The sequence below is a fragment of the Ostrea edulis genome, chromosome 2, assembly GCF_947568905.1.
Source record: "Ostrea edulis chromosome 2, xbOstEdul1.1, whole genome shotgun sequence".
NCBI classification, from domain to species: domain Eukaryota; kingdom Metazoa; phylum Mollusca; class Bivalvia; order Ostreida; family Ostreidae; genus Ostrea; species Ostrea edulis.
Genome location: NC_079165.1, coordinates 103,767,289 through 103,782,345, shown reverse-complemented (window position 1 = coordinate 103,782,345; position 15,057 = coordinate 103,767,289). Strand labels below are relative to the sequence as shown.

Sequence of the window (15,057 nt, the reverse complement as noted above, 5' to 3'; positions counted from 1 at the left end):
CATATTTTATTAAAAATACACCCGAAATACCCAAGAAATTAAACATTCAAATTTAGAAGGAGGGGTGGGGGTGGGGTGTGTGTGTGTGTGTGTGTGTGGGGGGGGGGGGGGGGGGGTAACGGAAGTCCTGTCCTACAAGGATACAGCATTTCGTTCAGCATTTCTAAAGTAAATAGCGCTTAACTGTTTAACTTCACGTCGGTCGTGTAAGTTCTACTGTGTTTATTTACACTGATAAAATCCTGTTCATTAAATTTCAAAATGATAAAATTCTTAAGTATATTGCAATTTGCACTACATGCAATAATTGAAACAGATTATATTTTGCAGTGAACTTTTAAAAAAGAAAATAATACAATATTTTCTTTCAGAATGCTTTCCTTTTATATTGCATAGAAAATATAAGCTTCTAAAATCAATACCAGGAATGAATTCAGTACTATCTGGTAAGTAAATGATTTTTATTGGGAGGAGAGTTTGCTTACACTAAGTGAATATTTTTAAAAAAAAAACACTAACTGAGCTTCTCGTACAATTTCACTTGCAGCTTTCTATCTTGATAATTTTAAAAATGAACCCTTTAATTCAAAATTTATGAAATAACGATTTTAATTACAGTAGATTAAAAAAAAAAATAGTTTAAAACTTAAGAAATTTTAAAGTTCATGTGTAAAACTATTCAGCACTTCCAGTCCAAAAAGCGATAACTATAGCAGAAAGCCATTATCATTAAAAGATTTGCCATATTGTTTGTGTGTTTCTACTCATTATATACGATACAAAGTCAGCTGGAGCAGTTTACCCTATATTATCTGCGGTAAATAGTGCAAACTGTCCCAACTTGCTTAGATATAACTTTCATTTTTTCTAGAACATATGCAATGTAATTTGATAAATGATCATCAAGAAAATATGAATTTCATATGACGCGGAGCACTACTGCCGCAGCATCAAAATAATATGTAATCACATTGGGGAGGGGTGGGGGTTACTTTGTAATTTCACTAGCATCATGATCTAACCAATTATTGCAAACTTTCAACAGGAACAATAAGCTTTCTTAAAAGTTACGGGACCGTGATGATATTCCAAAACAATTTAAAGGGCATAGCAGTCAATGATTTAACGTACAAAACCGCATTATAAACGCCCCAGTCCTCAGTAACAATACGGGAATCGACAAATGCCCGACTGCGCCATTTAAATTTCTCAAAGATTAGCACCGGCTCTCTCGACAACAGATCTGTGTTTGGGAAAAACACAACATGCCAATATAATTTCAATGGAATCGTAAGCAGTCATCTATGATATTCCATCAAACATGGAGATGTCCTGGGTCATAGTTTGTTGTCTTCTTTGCAGTTTGTTTAACATTGGTGAGTTCTTTATTTGTAAGATATATACAAATTGTATCGATAATATAATCGGATTTCCTCACGACCACCCTTAATTCTCTTGTTTTGGTTTTCGTGGAACTAATGTCACCATCGACAGTAAGAAAAACAACTGACGTCTAAGCTACATTCTCGGTGAAAATATCGAATCAATTTCATTTAATTCTTGAAGCCATATTACTACCCAATAGTGTCTCTTCATTTATGTACGCCATTGTATGTTTTGATGATTACTGTACAGTCTAGTAGTTGACCTGTGAAAACATCGTTTGTCATACCAGAAACGGGTACTGTATAGATCGTAATTCTCTCAAGTTTCATGATGACATTATCATGAAACTATGCACATCAATCCTGAACCTCATGCATGGAGTATATCATTGATTGTTTGATTTCAAAAGCATTTGATGCAATGAATATTTGATCAAGCAAAATAGGCTTTATAGTACTAGTACATCATCTGCTCCAGCAGACGAGAATAATTCAATATCACATGGTGGAATTTCTTGTATGAAAACACAAAAAAAAGGTCTTTAGAAAGGAGCTCCCACCACAGACACATACCATAGGAAGAGCCAAATCGGCACAGTAGACTCAGATTATCACGTTTTATTTTTGCTACATCCAGAGAAGCCCTGAATGATTGTTTAATTCTGAAGGTTTGCTTATTGTTGTACTATTCTAGTGTTGTTCATCCAATGCACATTGCATTGTTTAATCGGTATCATTGTATGTATTGTGAACGGCTCTCATTGACCCTCTTCTATATGTCAATTACACCATTTGCTCTCACTGTTCTATTGAACGGATTTGTTAATATATACAAAACTTGTTATCAAGTGCTAAAGAGTGATTGACGGCAGATACATACAAAACTATGTAATCTTAAATTCACAGCGAAGAGTCAGTCATGCAGCGAAAGTAATTTGATTAATTCCGAGACTCTTCCTGTGGCCAGTCGGTCCCTCCAGACCTTAAGTTCTCCAGGATGGAGAGTGTCGTATTATCCGTAAGTATCGCATATTAATTTTGTCATAAATATGTTGAATTAAAAGTACTCTCAAACAATAAGGTGCTGAATGAGATTTCTATAAAGTACTCAGCAGTTTATTCTACATGTAGTTATTGGTTGTTAATTTTACATGTAACATTAACAGTATTGATTTTATTCATTTGATATTCTACCATCTCCGTATTTCATTTTATTAAGCTATTTTATCCTCTACAGGAACATGGATTGCCAGTGGCGTATATCTGCCGGAAATGGGAATCGAGTTGTCGTAGACGTACGAGAGTATATTATAGAGGACGGGGAAGGGTCTGAATGTGTTTACGACTACCTCCAGTTCTTTGATGGTTGGTTTATGTAATGTATATATTTAGAACTTGCTGTGGAATTTAAATATTATTGTTGATGAGAGAGAGAGAGAGAGAGAGAGAGAGAGAGAGAGAGGTGAATGTTTTATTTTATTATTATTATTTTTTCCCTTTCAAATTCACATATCTACTGTAAATGTTTTGATAAAAACGTACTCAGAGTGGAGATTTAGCCAACACCAACTGAATATAGATTGTGCTGGGATATAATATAGCCTCTGATTTGTGGAGTATTTCAATAGTAATTATTTAAATGGGTATTGAAATATCTAAATTACGCTGTGACGTGAGGAATTAAATGCTTGGCGGTCCTTTCATCTCACCTGTCAGTTTTGTGTCCCAAATTTTGTGAAGTTTGAAAAATGTGTGTGCCTATTCGGATCATGACACTTTCTCCGTGTATATCTGCCATTTACACTTTACGTCTGAAATATTTAAAAGTAAATGAATAATTACAGAAACCACAGAAAAAGAACACAAGTCTACTGAGATACACCCCCTTAAAAATCAACAGTTGACGTCAATTAATATACCATAAAACATAAATATTTTAAGACAAAAATAGTCAAATGTACCGAAATGTCTTGGCACCGGTATACATGTAGCTGATGTGTTGTTCCTATTGGTACCGGTATACATGTAGCTGATGTGTTGTTCCTATTGGTACCGGTATATATATATAGCTGGTGTGTAGTTTCTGTTGGTACCGGTATACATATAGCTGGTGTGTAGTTTCTGTTGGTACCGGTATACATATAGCTGGTGTGTAGTTTCTGTTGGTACCGGTATACATATAGCTGGTGTGTAGTTTCTGTTGGTACCGGTATATATATAGCTGGTGTGTATATTCTGTTGGTACCGATATACATATAGCTGGTGTTTAGTTTCTGTTGGTACTCTCCGTCATCTTCGCTAGCCAAGGGTGACGCTTCACGGTGTTTCTCTTTTCACAGAGAAACACCGTGAAACGTCACCCTTGGCTAGCGAAGATGATTCTCCACAGAGACGGACTACAGAATGAAAGCGAAAAACAGTGGAATAAAAAAGCAGAGAGAACAAGCATACAACAACCATGTCGAGAACTATGCAATCAGAAAAATCCCAGTTTTTGTTTCTTTTTGTACTCAATAATGAACTGTTTTAGTATTATGGATGAAAGGCGAAGATAACGACCAGTGATAAATTTCATAATTCCTATAAGCATTTACAAAATAGAGAGTTGGACAAACATTGACTCCTGTATATACCAGAGGTAAGATCAGGTGCCTAGGAGGAGTAAGTATCCCCTGTCGACCGGTCACACCCGCCGTGAGCCCCGTATCTTGATCAGGTAAACGGAGTTATCCGTAGTCAAAATCAGTGCGCCAAGAACGGCCTAATAATCGGTATGAAACACGTCAGACAGCATTTGACCCAATGATAAGTTGTATTGGCACACTATATCGTTATAACGACCATAGAATTTGCGAAATGCTGATTTTAAACGAGACTGTTGGAACCCCTGTAACATCAACTTGTTTGTCAGTAGCCTATCTTGATTTAAAAACTGACCATAAGCAGACCAAGCTCTTGCGTATCTAATCATTTAATATATGGGAATGTGAAGGTAGAGCATTTTACAAACGAAATATCGTATACCAAGATCTGCAAGTCTGTGACATGCGAATAATTTGCATATAATATCGCGGTACTTTTCGTGCTGACAGGTTCCAGTACCAGCGTTACAGTAACCACTGTATGTAGCACAGCCCGCCAAGGTAAACTGTTTGTGTCGACTGGGCCAGATGCAATTCTCCGTCTCAAAAGTGACTCCAGCATACAGCAGGCCGGTTTTACAATGAGATACTTCATAGGAAAAACGGAGGGTTAGTTACTTTTCTCTGTAATCTTCAAAATGAGACAATTCATAAAAAAGGGGACCCCCCCCCCCCCAGAGGGTTAGTTAATTTCTGTAATCTTCACAATGCGATAATTCATATAAAAACATTAGTTAGTTACTTCTGTAATCTTAACGATGAGATATTTCAAAGGGGTTGTTACTTATTTCTGTAATCTTCACAATGAGGTAATTCATAGGCACAGGGGCTAATTCATATTTCTATAATCATACTTCGTAGGAAAAACAGTGGGTTACTTACTTATATCGGTAATCTTCACAATGATTGCAAAAACAGATCGTTTGTTTCCTATTTCTTTAATCTTGGTACATGTTAAATGCAATGCAATAGATAAACCATAATCGTTTTAGAATATAATTAAGTAAAGATTTATTGTAGACCAGAACGGATGTTCTGCGGAAGTAACTTTAACAGCGACCTCTACCGTCCAGTACCTTACCAACAAACAGTGGCCAGATTCCTACGACGAGTCAGTATACATTTATCTTGCTCATTTCAAATTCAGATAACCTTATTATAAAATAAAAAAACATAATTCTTGACGTGGTGTATTACATACATGCATGCTTTTTTAAAAACAGAAATACATTATGTCGATGGCAGATCAATTCAAGTGGAAAGGTGGAAATGGAGATTTTGTTCTCCGATATGGTCAGCGGTGAAGAATGCTTTTCGGACACGCTAGAGATATTTGATGGTATATATGTACATAGTAACGACTTTTAACATTATGTAAGTAAATCATATAACTGTCTTCAGATAAAAAAAATACAAGTGTGTACTTGGTGTTTGTTTTAGGGAGCAGTAGGACTGATCCCTCGCTGACCCAGGGTTTTTTCTGTGACAGCAGAAGCACATTTCCTAGCAGAAGCAGTATGACATTTACAACCAGCGGTTCTTCTGCTTACATCAGGTTTAGGTCCATAGCTAGTGGCTACAGCAGACATGGATTTGTTCTCAGTTTTAAAGAAGTAGCTCCCAGTAAGTTGAACTGGAGAGTATTTCATTTGAAACAAAACCTGAAAAAAGTATTTGAATCGGAATTTTAAATGCAAGTCAAATTTTCAAGGCCCTATGTTTTCTATCTTTAACAGCCGTTACCACCACACAAGCTCCGACGACCACCACCACACAGCCCCCTAACGACGTGTGCAGCAGTGGTACCATCCAACTTACCGCCACCAACAACACACAGTATATACAGTCCCCCAACTACCCCGTCTTCTATTCCACGTGAGTATTAACCTACAGATATCATCACATATTATTCTCCCTGAAGATATAGAATCCAACTTGGGTTTTACGTCAAACCTAAAATTAATGTAGGAAATAAATATTTTAGGAACCTGTTTTGTTCTTGGTTGATCGCGGGTTCGGAGGATAGCCTTGTCCAGCTGAAGGTCATAGACTCCTATTTGGAGGATAGTGAGGGTTGTGTGGGAGACTACGTGCGCATACACGACGGTAAAATTATATGTATATACAATATGATAAGCTACATCAAATTCATACTCAATGTTGAATAATTTACTCCTAAACCTATCAAACCGAGTGAATATAAATTTTATCTAAAATACATCTTCTGAAGCTTCCTCGAGTATAATTTAATGGTTTCAAAATTTATGAATACAGGCGACAACGCTGAAGCAGCCGTCATCGCTACATACTGCGGCGAGATTTCCAGCAGCGTCAACTCGACCAGCAACAAGCTGTACATTCAGTTCCGGTCGGACGGGTCGGTTGGCCAGAGAGGATTTCATCTAGAGTACACAACTCTCTCAGAGTATTGTAAGTCAAGGATGAAATATTATACACATGACAAATATTAAAAAAGAAAGCATTGCATGTCATGAACACTATCACTTAAATGATGCAGCAATGAACAACTCGATAACGGTCTGTTTACTACTAAAGGAAAACAAATCTAGGATTTGCCCCGTAAACAGGGACATCTAGTTAATCTCATTAGTGGTCATTATTATAAATTATGTACCAATAATACTTAGAATTCCCCACCCGTGTAGATCCACCAAAAGGGTGTATATCTACTTGATATACCTGCATAGATTTATTCATGTATGCATCTGAAGCAATTCCGAAGAACTTCGATTGATGTAAACATTTTGTGGACTGGAATGCTAACGAAAGTCGTTCATTAAAGAAGTGTAGGGCAGGTGGATAAGTCGTTGATTAATGAACGTTTTGTGAAAAAGTAGAGGGGGCTTACCACCTCCCCCAGATCCAGCGCCCACATAACGTTGTCAACATAATAATGTGCATGTAACATTTTAAAACAACAACAGATGAATGTTAGTCTCATTTTCAGTGATTATTGTTTGAAAAAGTCATGCGCAAATCCTTAAAAATCACCAACTCAAATTCAATTTCCCGTGCTTACACCTTCGTTCAGTTTTAAGATTGTTACAAATATCCGGGCATTTTAACTATTTCTTAATCTTTTTATAATAAAAAAATCTTATTTCTGTTTAGCGTCACCTGCCTGTATACCCCCAGCGGGAGTCACTAATCTAGTTGCCAACACTACCGCAGAGTACCTAGAATCACCAAATTATCCGGACAAGTACAACAGGTAAACAGCTATTGCTTTTGAAACCGGAAACTGCATCGTGTGTATTATGTATGCATCAGCGTTTAATGTTCTTGCAAAAATATACAATTTGAATATGGAATATTGGAACCAATATTTTGTCTACGATTCCGTTATGGTTTTAATGTTTAGTATGCCCAACAGGATCTCATTTTCTGCGTTAGCTTGGGTAACTTTTCAATAAGTAACTACCAGATACGAGGATAGTGAATTCAGGCACAAACAGCTGAAGCATTGTTTTTGAAAATGGGATTGGATGGGGCAGACGGAGAAAAAATGTCTGAAAATTCTTGACAAGCAAAAAGTTGTTCTGTCCAAACCCCAAAATAATGGAAATTAGCGATATACAGTAGGTATGTGGAGATGCTTATATATCAGTAATTTAGTAAAACAGACTATAGCAACTCTTCAATTTCAGGATATAAAATATTGCGCCATAGAAGGCAGCATTTGAACCACAGGCAATTGCATCGCTTGGGGTCGAATTTACTCTTTAATAGTAAATTCGACCCCAAGCGATGCAATTGCCTGTGATTTGAACGGAAAATTTAGTGATGGTTTTTATTATGGAATTTATAAACTGTACATGTACCATGTTGCATAAATATTGATACATAGTTTAATAGTTAATTAACTTATTTGAAGCGAACAGCAGTGTCACCTAGTTGCACATTAATTGCTAGAACTGGCCGGAGTTGAATGTAAATTTCCAGACATGAATTATAAAAGATTGTTCCGAGATTCGGTGAAGCCGTCAGTCCAAATATCCAGACTAGCCGAATCTCAGGAGATTGATGCATAAATGTGATTATTATGTTATCGTTGCATAATAGTCTGCTGCTATAATGACTCGAGAAAATAAAACAAACTGAGTAAATATCCACTGTAGACGAAATACCCGGTACTATGAATGCGTGTGTATGTTGTCTTCCCCTACAAAACATCACACATTTAATCTAATAACTCATGTTTTTGATACCCCGGTACTCGCTTACAACACTCGAAAAATGATTATTGAATTAGGCAGATATTTTTTGTATCAGGGATGAATTCTCAAACCATAAAGTGATGCATTGTGTTTGTAACTTCTTTTCCTGAAGAGTTCCTAAATTTTATAGTTCCGATATTCCGTTTGAATTTTTTCAAGCTCATTGACAACTTTTTGGTTGATTTTTCTGTTCAGCAATGATTCATTGGTTGAATTTTCAGTTCAATTGCAATTTATTGGATTGTTGCTTTTTCAACTAAAAAATAAGTTAAGCTAATGGTTGAATTTTTTAAAAGATCGATAACATCTTATTGGTTGAATTTAGCCCATTAACAATTATCGGTTGCATCCAGCTTAGAAATTACGTACGGATTTATTTTGCGGCACAAAAACAACTTGTTTATTGATTTTTCAGTTCAATAACAACTTACTGGTTGATTCATAACCCTACGGGTTCTGGCTATATCAGGCTTGAAGTAGAGGATTCAAGAATAGAGGCGGATCCATACTGTTCATACGACAAAGTAACAGTATACAGAGGTAATATATACAAGTCCGGATGATTCTTTAGTTCCGAATGTTTCTTTAGTTCCGAATGTTCAATTCCGAATAACTTCGCAGATAGCTATAAAAGACTTCCATTATTGAAGAACCGTCGATATATCGACTGTCTCGTGAAACATTTCGAAAGTAAGATAACTTTGCTGATAAACTGGAAAAAGTCTGTGCCTCCCAGCCATTTTTCCTGACGATAAAATCAGGTTGACACCCAGTGTGATCATTCACAAGACAAATTCCAAATAGATATTTCCTTTGTAAAATATTAACAAAACCAGATCTCGCAAATGTTTGATCCCTGTTTGATGACCGTTATGAGACTAGTCGAAACCGGACAAATGATTTGTTTTTTTGTTATTCTACGTCCTATTTTTCACCAACGTAGAAATATCACCAGCTGAATTTGTGATATTCTTTTTATGTTCCTTAGTTAATAATATTACTTGCCAAGTAGCCTTTGCTTGTTACTTGATAAAGGCAGTGAAAACAGGACAGTGATGTGGATTGAAAAAAAGTCATTTATTTTGAAAATGACGAAGTTATATAAGAGAATAACCTAGTGGGGATCAGAATAAGTCGAAAACAAAAATACAAGAACATATGTATCACATGGGTTTTATTATGCAATCTGACCCCCTACAACACATAATGAAATATCGAATAGAGCTGCCTGCAATCAAATAAGGTGGGTTTTACAAATAAAACAGGCCATAATTACATATTCCTGCAAGGGCATACATCTCCAAACAAGAGGCCCAGGGGCCTTATAGGTCACCTGAGTATCATGTAACAACCTTCCAATGTTTGAATTAGGTTTGTGTTTAAATATAAGAATTTTACTTTTGGATGGAAGAAACATTGAATAGCTATGTGGTCAGCCCCGCCTTTGCACCAGAACCCCTGACCCAGGGGCCATAAATTTCAGTTTTGAAAGAAGCATCCTTGATCATCATTATCATACTATTAGTTTGTCTACTTAATACCCAGCAGCAGAGGAGAAGATTTTCAAAGAAATAAAATGCATTTTCACTATATGATCAATAGGGCCCCACCCTAATACCAGAACACCTGACCCAGGGGCCATGAATTTCACAATTTTGAAAGAGGCATCCTTGTTCATCATAACCATGCTATTGGTTTGTCTACTTAATACCCAAGGACAGAGAAGAAGATTTTCAAAGAAATAATGCATTTTCACTTTATGACTTATAGAGCCCCACCCTAGCACCAGAACCCCTGATCCAGGGGCCATGAATTTCACAATTTTTAACAAGAGGTACTGTGAGCAATGCTCACTAAGAATACCCCCCGCTTACCCCAATCTCCCAAAGGGTGTTGGTAATAGGTATAAACTACCTCTTTTCTGAGTGTTGTTACTTCGATGTCCAGTGCGCATGACCCCAAAATCGATAGGGAACATCTTCATCCCATGGGTAGTCCATATATATGATATGGTGACTGTAGGTGGAAAGGATAACGCTTTAGAGCCCGGAAACCATATTGCTACTTCAATGTCCAGTGCGCTTGACCTTTGACCTTTTGACCCCAAAATCGATAGGGAACATCTTCATCCCATGGGTAGTCCATATGTTTGATATGGTGACTGTAGGTGGAAAGGATAACGCTTTAGAGCCCGGAAACCATATTGCTACTTCAATGTCCAGTGCGCTTGACCTTTGACCTTTTGACCCCAAAATCGATAGGGAACATCTTCATCCCATGGGTAGTCCATATGTATGATATGGTGACTGTGGGTGGAAAGGAGAACACTTTAGAGCCCGGAAACCATATTGCTACTTCGATGTCCAGTGTGCTTGACCTTTGACCTTTTGACCCCAAAATCGATAGGGAACATCTTCATCCCATGGGTAGTCCATGTATATGATATGGTGGCGGTAGGTGGAAAGAATAATGCTTTAGAGCCCGGAAACCATTGCGTCTACAGACGGACGGACGGACAGACGGACAACCCGATTCCAGTATACCCCCCACAACTTGTTGCGGGGGGTATAAAGAGGCATCCTTGCTCATCATTACCATGCTATTAGTTTGTCTACTTAATACCCAGAGACAGAGAAGAAGATTTTCAAAGAATTTCTACACTTTCACTATATGACCAATAGAGTCCCACCCTAACACAAGAACCCCTGATTTTTTAAAATTACACTCATTTTGATGGTTTTTGCCCCACCCCTCTGGCCCCAGGGGGGCAGGGACCACAAATTTCACAATTTTTGTTCCCCTCTACCCACAGATGCTATATGCCAAAATTGGTTGAAATTGGTTCAGGGGTTTCAGAGAAGAAGCTGAAAATGTTCAAATGTTAACGCACGACGCACGTCGCACGACGCACGACGACGGACAAAAACAGATAGCAATAGGTCACCTGAATGAATTCAGGTGACCTAAAAATAACCAGACAGGGTTTGAAATAAAACGATCTATTGTAAACGAATTCCATTGTTTACACGGATTTCGAACAGAAAACTTACTCGGGACTTGACAAACGACTAATATATTTACCAAGGTCATCCTGGGATGCACGTGATCTTAATACTTTGTTAGTTAATTAAAAGTTATTGGGAGTACACTACCCTTAACATGGTTATCAATACTCGCACATCATACCATTGGTCTCGGCGGAGGCCTTGGGTGATTCTAGTATGCGATAATGTGTTTCGTTGTATAAGACGTGTTTGAAAGGTTAATATAGTATTTGATTCCATCATATAGATTTAGAGGCTGATCAATCAAAATCAACTCACAAAACGTAAAGGTGATTATGTACCCCCAGTACCGGATTCCCAATACACGCCTTGTTTCCATTAAATGTGTCTCTGATAAAACGACTTATTGTACATCATAACCATTGAAAAATGTTTTACTTTATCCATATTCAATACAATGATTGTTGAATTCTCTTCAGTTCTCCCCTGCTCGTGTATAGCTAAACGTCTTTATATTTGACAGGTCCCTGCACAACATACCCCGTGCTTGGTTCTTTCTGTGGTGTGCAGAAACCCACTATCACTCAGTACACTGGGGCCTATGTACTAGTGGCCTTCACTACCGATTCGAATGCCGAGTTCAAGGGATTCAGAATTAAGTACTACATCACCACAGGTAATATTACTTGTTTGATTGATTGATTTCATATTGTTTAACATCCCACTCGAGCATTTTTCACTCATGTGGAGAAATCACCATTGCCGACGAAGGACTGCAAAATTTAGGCCTATGCTCAGCGCTTATTATTTGTTAAAAGGTAGAAACTTCAAACTAACTACAAAGGCAAAATCAGATTTTGGGCTTTTGTACATGTGTTAGTACTTCGGTGGGGGTAATTCTTATCGTGTCATTTTTACTTTAACATTATTTACTGTGTAACGTAATGTTTAACTTTCAAAAGACGCTTACTTTTCTGGTATGTTTAGTGTATTTCAGTCTTAGTGCGATTTTTGATTTTGCTTTCTTTAATTGTAGAGAGAGAAACAACCAGTACTCCCTGGAAAAACGTTGCTATAATAGCCGGAGCAGTAGTAGGAGGCATTATTGGGGTGGCCTTGATTGCAGGGTTAGCAATAGCGATAAAGAGAGGGAAACTTCCTGGTATGAAATCAAAAGGACACAAAAGGCGTCGCCTGTCATCGGCGTCGTCCATGTCTAGCATTAGTAGCAGTGACGAAAGTGACAATGAGGCTAAACGAAAGCGCCGCCCAAAGACAGCCCTCAGATCAAAAACAAAAGTGAAACTACCGCCGGTTAAAGCTAACGTGGACAAGCTACCAAAGTTACCTTTGTCAATAAAAAGCAAAATACCGCCTATTTCAAAGTGAATTACAGCAATGCCATATATAGTTTGTTCTTGTGTTTGTGAAACTGACATAGCGTGGATGATTACATGTGCATGTGTTTAAAGCTGTAATGGATTTATTTGACTGTCCTTGTGGACTTCATGTATTTGTAGTTAATATTAATGTTAGTCAAAGAAATTTAACTGTACACAAATTGCTTGTGTATGACTATGTAGCTCCTGTGCATTAAAGTACATTAATTAAACAATTAGAATCCCATCACGTGAGTTTTTGACACTTCAGAAAGCTCAATTTCATCGTTGTCTCAATTGATACATTTTCAACTGTTTTTTCTATCATTTCATGATTTTGCCAACTGTCAATTCATGATACGATCCTCCTTATACTGTTACATGAATGATTCCTTAATTTCACAGTTGTAAGGTTTTACGGAGCTACATGTGTATATGGTCCATTAATAATATCTTTAGTTGAAATACAAGAATACATTTGTACAATTCTAATGAACCAACGATACTTTGATTTGTTCTGATAAGGTTATCATATGTAAGGCAAACGTTTTAATTTGGATATAACATTCACATTGATATTAAAACACATGCAATGCTCTCATGCTATATTGATACTTTTGAAATGGAAATGTGCATAGCATGATATTTTCTTCAACAATTGACCAATGTGCGGTGTTCGGGGCTTTAATAACCGGTCGGTCTCAGATTTCTTTATTGTACTAGCGCCAAGGCAAAAGTTAAAAAAAAATGTGTATGTGTTTACAGTCACCCCACCGACCCAATATTTTCGCCCCGACCCCAAAAATATATGATTTTCCGGAAATTCTGAACCCGCTATTAATCCACTTATAAAAATACCATAGGCGCCTGGGTCAAGGATATTGCACTATAACCTATATGTAAACAATGGAGGAAATTCGAACCACGAATAAATATTTCTCTCTGATCTATGGTGTCTCTTTATACATTTTTTCATGTCCCAGGAAGCTTAAATACACCTGTCATTATCACAGAACACTAATTTATCCATGTTTTAAAAAATGTCTTATCCCACTGATTCATAATATATAACAAGGCTTGTAACTCAATCTACCCCTTTCCTTTGAGAGACATTTGTCGATTAAAAGTTATTTACACTGCTTACCAGCCAGTTTCAGGGTCCCATTCACTCCCAGTAATTCTTCTTTAATAATCAAAATCCTCTAATAACAGCTGTCTATCCGTTGTATATTTTTAATAATTTTTTCTGTCCAGAGTCATCTCATTCAAATCTCTAATGACGGAAGTGCGTAAACAATAAAATGAAATTACGCGTTTGTTATTGCATAAATAAATTTCCTTGAGATCTTAACTCTGGACACCCTTTAGAGCCCCGTGTTCTAATACAGCCAGAAGAACCCCGTGTTCTAACACAGCCAGACTTATACGATGTCAGGGGTCGCTTGTTCTAAGAACGCGGTGTTCTAACACAGCCAGAATTATACGATGTCAGGGGTCGCTTGTTCTAGGTAGAGGCAGTAAAGAATGAGCGATAAAGGTTCTGACATAATATACGTTTAACATTTCTGAATACCGAATCGCGTGTCTTTCGGATATGACCAACGGAGGTCAATTGTCACGGCATACCTTGGCACACTAAAGAACCCTTACTGCTACGGCCTGAGCGCTAAGTATAGGTATAAATTTGTGGTACTTCACCTACAGCAAGTGACGTCTCAATATGAGTGAGGGGACGTAAAATAAACAAACATAAACATTTCTAAATTATGGAAATTCCCACCTTCTCCATATGGGGAGTAGCCTTTACTCAACCTATATGTATATTAAAGAAGGACTAAAGACAGATTTTCAGCTCACTACTCATTCATTCCCATTTCAAATACAATAACCATGAATAACCATAACCATAAATAATATCGTTACAAACAATCTTGCATACATTTTCTGCAATTAAAAGTTATAATTGAACCCCCTGAATTTATAATTATACCTTGGACAATCCCGAAAGTTTGCGCAATTGAGTTTACCAACATATTAAAGGAGAGGCAAAAGACGAATTTCCAGATGGCTATTGAAGAACATTGCCTATCCGAACTTTACATTTACACTCCCGGATCTTGTTACTAAGTAGGCTACCAATGATCACCTGACCACCTGTCTATTTCAAGAATATGCTTGTTAGCCGAGTTGCAACGAAGTTGAACTCGGCTATTGGTTTGGTGATGCGGGCGGGCGGGCGGTTGGGCGTCAACAATTGGTTTCCGGATGATAACTCGAAAAGTTTACAGTCTAATCAAATGAAACTTTGATATATTGTTGGGTACCAGGTAAGGGAGACCCCTATTGATTTTGGAGTAAAATTGTCAAAGGTCAAGGTCACAGTGACTGAAAATAGAATCAAAATTTCA

The 15,057-nt window shown here is 37.3% G+C and overlaps 1 protein-coding gene across 1 annotated transcript; it reads left to right on the top strand.

Annotated features, from left to right (window-relative positions):
• Positions 1-1,137: 1,137 nt before the first annotated feature.
• On the top strand, positions 1,138-13,597 carry LOC125667258 (bone morphogenetic protein 1-like). Its single transcript, XM_048900623.2, has 14 exons — positions 1,138-1,376; positions 2,292-2,403; positions 2,623-2,750; positions 4,478-4,636; positions 5,048-5,138; positions 5,251-5,366; positions 5,468-5,650; positions 5,764-5,902; positions 6,012-6,133; positions 6,302-6,457; positions 7,160-7,259; positions 8,681-8,805; positions 11,794-11,946; positions 12,307-13,597. The coding sequence occupies exons 1-14, from the start codon at positions 1,322-1,324 to the stop codon at positions 12,657-12,659; spliced, it is 1,992 nt and encodes a 663-aa protein (XP_048756580.2). The 5' UTR covers positions 1,138-1,321; the 3' UTR covers positions 12,660-13,597.
• Positions 13,598-15,057: the final 1,460 nt, after the last annotated feature.